Source organism: Sinohyriopsis cumingii, unplaced genomic scaffold (genome assembly GCF_028554795.1).
Source record: "Sinohyriopsis cumingii isolate HCF-2022 unplaced genomic scaffold, ASM2855479v2 utg000946l, whole genome shotgun sequence".
Lineage (NCBI taxonomy): Eukaryota > Metazoa > Mollusca > Bivalvia > Unionida > Unionidae > Sinohyriopsis > Sinohyriopsis cumingii.
Window position 1 is genome coordinate 151802 of NW_028315946.1, and position 9303 is coordinate 161104.

Genomic DNA, 9303 nt, shown 5'->3' on the forward strand with positions numbered 1-9303 from the left:
AGATTTTATCATTTGAATTACACAGCGGTTGTTGAAATTTTCATTGTTTTATATCAAGAATAACAATCACACATGTTCAGTCCAATTGATAGATTTGAAAGTTCAATTTCATATGCTGTGGTTTCAAATTGTATTTTTTGAATCACATGGCGGGGTATGGAATTTAAATAATATTTGTCAGACATTCATGTTTCAAACGTTGAATTTAATTATTTGTGATAAAAGTTCCGTTGTATGTATCGACCCCCCCCCCCAAGTATGGAAGGCATTGTTTTATGTTCACTCCTGTATTTACTCTTGCACCTTTTTAATTCTGTGTGATGTTGATTACATCAAATGTATTTTTTAATTTTGTCAATGATCAGGTAAAATGAATGCCATCTCCTTTCTATAATACCTGGCTTGTATTATATTTATTGTTTTTGTTTTTCAATTTATGATTGAAATTCTTCAAATAACTGTCTGGTTTCAAATTAGATTTTTTCGGGGGAGGTACAGTTTTTATCGCATTATTAATCTCAGATTAATATAAATATGTATGCAAATGCATCCAGTTGAGTACCACAAATATCAACTAAAGCAGGTCGCTGTGATCTTTTTTCTACTCTTGTTATGCACATTTAGTTTGTATTTTGTGATCGACCGTTTTATGTAATTGAGAGTAGGAGTTTTGGCCCACCTGATTTATGTCTCTTGTATAAACAACTTATTAAAATATTTTCTATGACTGAAGATTATAATTTTAGATTATTATTTACGTAAACATGTATAATAGTGCAAAATGTGTTCAGAAAATTTAACAGTACATTCTGTCGTAGTCAGCGTGTCAACTAACCTTTAAGTTTGACGTATGTGCAAGGCTTGCAATAAATTGTTGACTGTGAGGGATCCGATCTGTTCTGACTGGGGCATGAATTGAATTTTAATTATGGAGTTCGTTTGATGACGTTCTGACATTTATGTCAGGGCAAGGTCAATAGTTGAATGACAAGAGTTTGAGATAAACCTGAATTTTTTTTAGGAAACCTTATGCTATTTGAAACATGTGTCATAACATGACAATTTACAGAACAGTTACTAATAAGGGGATTATTCTGACTTCAATGGGAGTGACACAATATTTTTGCGGTTAAAGAAAGTAATCCTGATTGGTAAAGGTAAACGAGGGTGTGTTCCCAGACGGAATTCAGGCTTTCAAAAAAAGTCGAAATTTCTAATTCATGCCATAACCTAGCTTTGAGAATTAGTAAAAGTTACGTTTCTTGCAAATTTTCCAAGGGGCATGTGTCGGAAAGTGAGAAACACAAAAGGAGAGGGATTCGACTTCACAGAAAGGTCTCGAATAGGCACAAGGTTAGTCTCAATTGCTTGCAATATGTTCAATGATGCAAGTTTGTTATTATTTGATGAATTTATTCATTTTAAATTCTTACATCAAATTTTCGTTGAATTCAAAAGTAATTCCTTGCACGCATTTTGTCTTAAATGTTATATGACTCATGCATTATACGAATGAGTTCGGAATTAAAATCTTTTGTATGTAATTTAAATCACGTATCCTATCAATTTCATGTTTTAAATTGTGAGAATTAATTTATTTGTCTTCAATGATTTGCATCATTATGCTGAAAATTGATTTTTCTATGTATGGAAATGTACGCCAATTGATCGTTAATTAGCAAAGTAACGTAGTTAGGACATGGAGTGAAGTCCGTTAATTCATTTGTGTAACTGAGTTGTGAATTCTTTCAGCCGAGAATCGGATGTGTTAGCATTAGGAATGTGTATCAATAGGTATAGTTCACCAAATGATTTACAGCGCATAGGGGTGCCGCAATGGTAATGAAATAGTTTTAATTATGTCATGAGTCTAGTAAGAAGCGAGTAACAGCTAGAAAAGACATTTAATTCATGTTAATAGATTGTTTATCGACTGGCAAACTGACCATAGCTTAGTTCTGTTGAATTACGATAGGCGAAATTTGTCGTAAAATAGTGGGAATATTTTTATAACAGCAGAAGAAAAACCTGACACGTATTTAGGTTATGCATTTTGTTTTTATTTTTGATGGAACAAAAAGCTTCACACCTGTATGGAACAGTAGGGAAAAGCAAAGTCTACAACCAAGACAGTAGATATAACGACAAGGCTAGAGAGAGAGAGAGAGAGATACAGACAGAAACAGAGATAGAGAGAAAAAGAGAAGGCAATGCCGACCTATCACCAATAGTGATTTGAAAGAGACCTGAAGCAACCAGGTGATGATAACATGCTGACAACCTCTGTTCGATCAGTCACTCGATTATATGATGAAATTTGTTGTATCGGTATAACAACTTCTGTCCGAATTGCACATACATTTTGTAACTCTATTTCTAAGAGAAAGCAAATCATTCAAGTGACATCTTCAATATCAATTTGTTTATGTAATTGATTAAAATGCTATTTATTACGAATGGGAGCTCGTCTTGTTCTATTCCATATCTCTGCTCAGATCTATGTTATTCCATCCATTAGCTGTATATTTTATTTCATTGTTTACTCGATCAGTGCAATAACACCGTGGTCGATCTATCCAATATAACGATAACCAAACCAAATAACAAGTACGGAATTCATCCCAATCCCTGACAACATATTTATTTGGTTCTAAGTCCAGAAAATCGACTTCTCCTTAGGTATTCTGGTGTACCTGCTATTGGTCATGTTCTTTACTCAAATTTAAGTATATGATCTCATCCTGTTTATAACTTAGAATGTTCATATTGTGTCTTAGGTTTTATCATTGGGATGCACTAAAACTGTTAGCACATCAACAATATTCGAAGCTATTGGTACATCAGCACAGTCAAGATTGAAATTCATTCAGAATACCACTGGAATTCATTTGGAATACTTTCGGACTTTTTGGTTCTTGCTCTTACCTGTTACTTTGTTTACGGCCATATAGTTATAACACACTTCAATACTTCACTCAGTTTTTATTTTCTAGCCCATGTTAGTGCGAAGCGAGACATGTCAGTCAAGTTAACGAAGGTTTCTTGTTACAATGTTTAATTTGCATACATTCACTAAACACATTGACATGAATTATTATGACTCAAATAATATTAATTCAGTAACATGCTCGTTAACTACTTTCAGCTTTGGTCAAGGTCACATAAAAGGTTTTCATTAGTGTTTTTATTTACTAATATTTCCTAAAACTCCTAGATAAATATTCTAATAAAATTTGGCATTCATCATCAGAAATCTAAAACAACTTATTTCTGAACGTCACAGTCTTATGAATTTACGGTTTTGGCTAACTTTTTTTTATTTCCTTAAGTTTCATAAACTCTTTGATGAATTTTTTCATATTGGAAACGATTGATAAGCTGATACAATTTATTCATTGACGTTGACACTTGTTCTTTGACTTTAGGGTCATGGTCACGATCATTGAAAATTTACGTTAATTTTTTTAAAAATTTTTTTTGTAACATTATTTTATTTTCTTCATTTGCTTATACTTCCATGATCACTGGATGAATTTGCTTCATATTTGGGTGAATCATTATAAAGTTAAGAACGCTCCATGACACGAAATTGCGCCCCTTAGATTTTCGGGTCACAGTCATATAGAAAATGGGCAATAATGTCTTCGTAAAATTATGCTTTGTTCTTGTTTTGTTTTTATTAGCTTAAATTTCCTAATCAGGTTCATCGATTTTGTTGGTACATTGGATGAATTATTATAAAGGTAGGACTATTAATACACCAACAAGCTCGGTCCGCCTTTAGGGATTCGGTCAGGGTCATGCGTTTTACATCATTGCGATGGTTGTAGTCACAACTTGCAGGCTCTGGACTTCCGTTTGTCGGGGATTATGGGCAGGCCTGGCTCTAGGGCAAGGCGTACGAGGCAACCACCATCGGCCCCGCGCTTTCAGGAAATTAATACCGTTATGCCATTTTGTTGCTTGGGGCCCCGCTCATCGCTTGCTGCCTTGGGCCCCACATGCTGCCTTGGTCCCCGCACATGCTAGGGTTTGGCCTTATTGTGGAAGTCCTACTTGTTACATGAAATATGTCTTGGTGCGTACAAATATGTCTTGGTGCGTACAAATATGTCTTGGTGCGTACAAATATGTCTTGGTGCGTACAAATATGTCTTGGTGCGTACAACACACAATGGCCAAATATTCTTGTTACATGAGATATGATCTTGGTGAGTACAACATACTATTGGTGAATACAGAACACTATTATCAAAAATAAACATTCTAATGCACGGCAGTAGCAAAGATGTAACAAACAAATCAGTGCACTAGAGTTGTGCAAAACAAGTGTACACACAAGTGTGCAATGAATGGGATGTTTCTGTCTTACTCGAGTAACGCTCCCCCTCCCCCACAATACAGTCATTTTAAAATGGCGATGCGGCATACTTTACTTTACACTTTTCCTACAGCAGACCCTTTTTGTTTATTACGCCAGGAGTTTTTCCAACAAAATAATTTATTTTCAGTTTCAAATGCCTTACATTTCTCATTAACGTGAATATTCTTTGCAATAGATAAACGCCGTACAATATATTGGATGTTTTAAATTTTACAACTGGACTATTCTTTGGAGAATATCTTATTCAATAATAATAATAATAATAATAATAATAATAGTAATAATATAAAATAATAATAATAAGCAAGAACATCACCAACTAAAGGTGGATGGGGAGATGGTTGAAATAATGCCCTGGAAACGCTTTAAACGCAGAACCTACTACAAGCTGATCTGCGACTGCAATTCGTGATACAATGAGGTGCATTTCTCATTGCGAAATACGTATTTAAAGTGCCATTTTTGATTGTGAGATACGCATTTAAAGTGCCCTTTTTAATTGTGAGATACGCGTTTATGGTGCCCCTTTCTGATCGTGAGATACACGTATAATGTGCCCTGCTGGATTGTGAGATACGCGTTTAAAGTGCCCTTTTGATTGTAAGATACTCTTTTAAAGTGTCCTTTTTAACCGTGAGATACGCGTTTCAAATGCCCTTTTTATTGTGAGATACGCGTTTAAAGTGCCTTTTTTATTGTAAAATACGCGTTTGAAGTGTCATTTGTTTAAAGTGTTTATTTTGATTGTGATATACGTGTTTAAAATGCCTTTTTAAAGAAGATTATTAACATTCTAAAAAATTATATCCTGGTTGAAATAACTTAGATACACTTTTGTTATTCTGGTATAAATGTCTTAGAGACATTCTCGTTATCCTGGTGTAAAAATCTTAAAGACACTCTCGTTATCATTACGGAAACATTTTTCATGGTTCTTTGATATTTTGGTTATGAGAATTAACTCTGCAATGGCAGAAAAGGAGAAACTTTAAAACAACGGCAGGTTCAAAATGTAAATATTATGTAATCAAATGAAAGAACTTATCTTTGCTTAAACATTTGAGGAAGTTCGTAGTAATTAGGTGAGCTGACATCTTGTAATATTTACATGTGTTCATAACATACCCATTTATGTTGTTGTTGTTGTTGATGTGGGGTTTAACGCCATTTTTCAGTACACGATAGGCTTTACATGGCGGCCAGTATTAATGGTGGAGGAAGAACCCGGGAAAACCCCGGAAAGAACCACGGACCCGCGAGAATACCCATTTATGAACAAACAAACAAAAATAAAACGTCTTTAAACGAGATATGTGCGGATGACATACAGTATCAACTCACGTAGTTTGATTCGTCAGGCGAAAATGGAATTCTCCACACAGAAGACAGAACATTCAACTCCCGCGGGTAATTCAACATATACGATTTTTAAAAAAATCTCGACATATTAAATGAAACTTTATGCACAGATAATTTGATTCAACATGTACATTTTTAATTTTCGATATACAGCAATGAAATTCCAACCACCGCTGTGTAATTGAAAAGTTACAATTTAAAACCTAGACATAGAAAATGGATTGTTCAACCACAGCTGTGTTATTCAACAGAACGTGACATATGGAATGGAAGGTTCAACGCAAACAGTCAAAATGTGAAACTAGAACTCCCCATACACAATATTAGACTTTCAACCACCGCTTTGTAATTTATAGATTCAATTTAAAAGTTCAATATAAAAAATGGAACATTCAACCACTGCTGTTTAATTCAACATATAAAATTCAACAAATAGAACTTTGAAGATCAGCAATATGATTCAACATGTGCAGTTGGAATTCTAGATATATTTAAATTTGAATTGCTACTTTCTCATTGGACAAACGTTTTGTCCCTCATAGTTATACACTTGTCATTGTAAGTGTGTTCTTTTTTGTCCTCACTTTGACCTTGTTTGTGAGCGTGTATTCCTTTAGTGTCCCCAAGTCATTGATGTGAGTGTGTATTCCTTTATCGTCCATATTTGTCATTGATTCTGAGCGTAGTTACTTTATTTATTCTGTTGCTTGCCTTACTTAGGTCGACTTGGGATATTTAAATTTCAGTTGCTATTTTCTCATTTTTCCCCTCATAGTTTTACACTTATCATTGATTGTGAGTACGTGTCCACACTTGTCATTGATTGTGAGAGTGTATTCCCTTACTGTCCACACCTCTTACTGACGGTCAGTGTGTGTTCCTTTTTGTATTCTGATGCTCGCCTTGCTTTAGGTCGAAACACAGTGCCGTTTTCCCACTTTGGTGTCAATATAACTTGATCCAACAAGGGATAGCGTGTATCAGCGAGTGGTTAAGATAAATGAAAAATATCTGACAACGAAAAGTGCATAACTAGTTTTGAATTAGCCTAAGCGCTTTCGACTATCGTTGAGTTATTAAACACCCCAAAAAAATACAAGCGTTGAAATTACAAAGGTTTAATCGACTATTTCTAATTGAATCAAAACTTGAAAATGATGTTTCGACTGATATAGTAAAATAGGTGGTAATGACCTGCAAAGTGAGACGCTATAACGCCATCTAATTTTGTGTTAGCTAAAGTGGCAGAACTTAATTTATATTAGAAATATTTCATTGGTTTTTGTAATGCGAGAAATGACCATATCTATAATAGCACTTCCTTACGTGGGGAGACAATTTTTATATTACATTTGAAAATGAAAACACAATGGCAATTCAGAGTCGGTAAAATGAGGTTGGCAGATCAAAAGGACAAGGTTGAATGAAAAGAAAGAAATGCAGTATCTTTACCTACAGTTTTGCATTTTGGTACAAATGTACTGATGACAATTTATACGATTTAAGTGTGCGTCATCATTGCTTGTATACACTATATCTATGATGAGTAACACGTGACCGATGGGTCAACGGGCGTCAGTGGTTTGCGATCATCATATATTGTCGGAGCTTGCAGAATGATTCCAAATGTTCCCACTATACACGCTGTTGTGAATATCGAAAGAAAAAGCCGATCTAATACCATAGCAACGTATTTCCAGTCTTGTACGATCTGAAATAGATCAATAACGCAATTAAGATAGTTATTCATTTTTTTTTAACGTTGATATATGTGCACTTCGAAACTTGAACTAAAAAAAGATTATTCGTGCAAAAAGTATTTGTCCCAATACTCTTTTCTACTATTCCCCATCTTCAATCGAGGAAATGTTCTGTTCGTGTCTTAATAAATTAAAACAATATGTCGTATTAGATACGGGCAACATGTGCCGAAAGTTTATATGTACTTGAGAATTGCTTTCTATTTAGTCTAATTCTATATTATTTGACTTTCTCAAGGCAACACAATGCCATTCAGGCATGTAAATATTAACCAAAGGAGATGTACAATGACGTTATGAAAAAGAATCTTTGTAAGGATTAATTGTGTGACTGGTTCAGTGTTAACATTTTTACAAGTAACATTATAGTTGGCACATATATTTTTGAATAAAATCTTCTTTCAATGATAAATTCTAAATCTCCTGCACTTGCAAGAGTTGTTTCTCTCTCTCTCTCTCTCTCTCTCTCTCTCTCTCTCTCTCTCTCTCTCTCTCTTGAGTTGGTGAGTTCTCATTTACCATGAGAACTTACCTTCTACTTTGTTCCATCCTTGGGCGGGGGGTGAGGATGAGCGCATGGCTGAGTGTGTTAGGGCGAGTGTACATGAGTGCTTGGCTATAAATGCCGTTCACCGATATACGGGTTCAGGTGTCCTTGGTGGAATGAATAGTAACTCTCTGACTTGTTTGATGATGATGATAATGGTATGTGTGTGTGTGTGTGTGTGTGTACATTAACGACTACGCTTTCCTGCACAGCCAATATCTAATATACATACATCTATTTTAATTCTTACCGATGAGGTGTAGTCCCCCTTTTTGAGGTGATCTGCTATAAATATCACTCCATCGATTGCCCCTTGAATCTCCGGCGAAAGCAGACGTCTTCTAAACGTCGGCAAATTCTCTGCCTCTCCTAAAAGGCGTAACTCCTCTGTGTGTCGTCTTAGGTTCGCGTGGTCCTGTCGTCTTAAATACCTTATCTCTGAAAAGTTGTCTCCTCGCGCTTCAATTCCGTTGCATGTCCTAACCCAGGTTTTATGGATTTTATCTCTCTCATGGGAAGGTCGTCTCATTATTAGTAACTTAGGTAATATATGCAGAAAAACCCTTCGAACCCATGGCGCCATTGTATGTGTCGCAGGAGAGCGGAAATGGACATTTAATACGATAACAGTCACAATGATGGAAAGAGTTACAAGAATCATTGTAAAAAGCAGGTATTTGCCTATCAGAGGCACCGTAATGGACGTCGGTGGAATGATTTCTGCAAGTAGCAGGAAAAACACAGTTAGCGAGAGAAGAATGGATATACAGAGAGCAATCTTCTCTCCACTATCAGAGGGCAAGTAGAATACAAGCACCGACAGAAAGGAAATAGAAACGCATGGAATAATAAGGTTTACGGTATGAAAAAGCGTCTTGCGTCTTATGGTAATGTTAAAAGTTATATCCGGGTAGGGCTCCGGACAACACAAGTAACGCTTGATGTTCTTTTGAGCCGTTGCGTTGAGAATATCCCATTCATTGCTCTGATAGAAATCTCGTAAGTCTATTCCCATCTCGATAGGTCTTCCATAGTCTGAACTATTTTCATTGGCGCAAATGTGTACAAGATCAACCTCGTTTCCATCGTATGTCCAGGAACCGAACTTCAATGAGCACCGCTGGATGTCAAAAGGAAAAAACTCCACGTCAATGGTGCACGAACTTTTGTAGATGGCCGGAGGTTCCCAAACAACCAAACCGTTCTTGTGTAGTGTCGCTTTTGTCATGAGCGTTACTTCATACTTCCCATCA

General features: G+C 35.6%; 1 protein-coding gene across 1 annotated transcript; it reads right to left on the minus strand.

The window, feature by feature from the left end:
* Positions 1–5383: 5383 nt before the first annotated feature.
* LOC149772969 (acetylcholine receptor subunit alpha-like) lies at positions 5384–9297 on the minus strand. Its single transcript, XM_089947020.1, has 2 exons — positions 8301–9297; positions 5384–7454 (listed from the first exon to the last, which is right to left on the minus strand). The coding sequence occupies exons 1-2, from the start codon at positions 9276–9278 to the stop codon at positions 7281–7283; spliced, it is 1152 nt and encodes a 383-aa protein (XP_089803146.1). The 5' UTR covers positions 9279–9297; the 3' UTR covers positions 5384–7280.
* Positions 9298–9303: the final 6 nt, after the last annotated feature.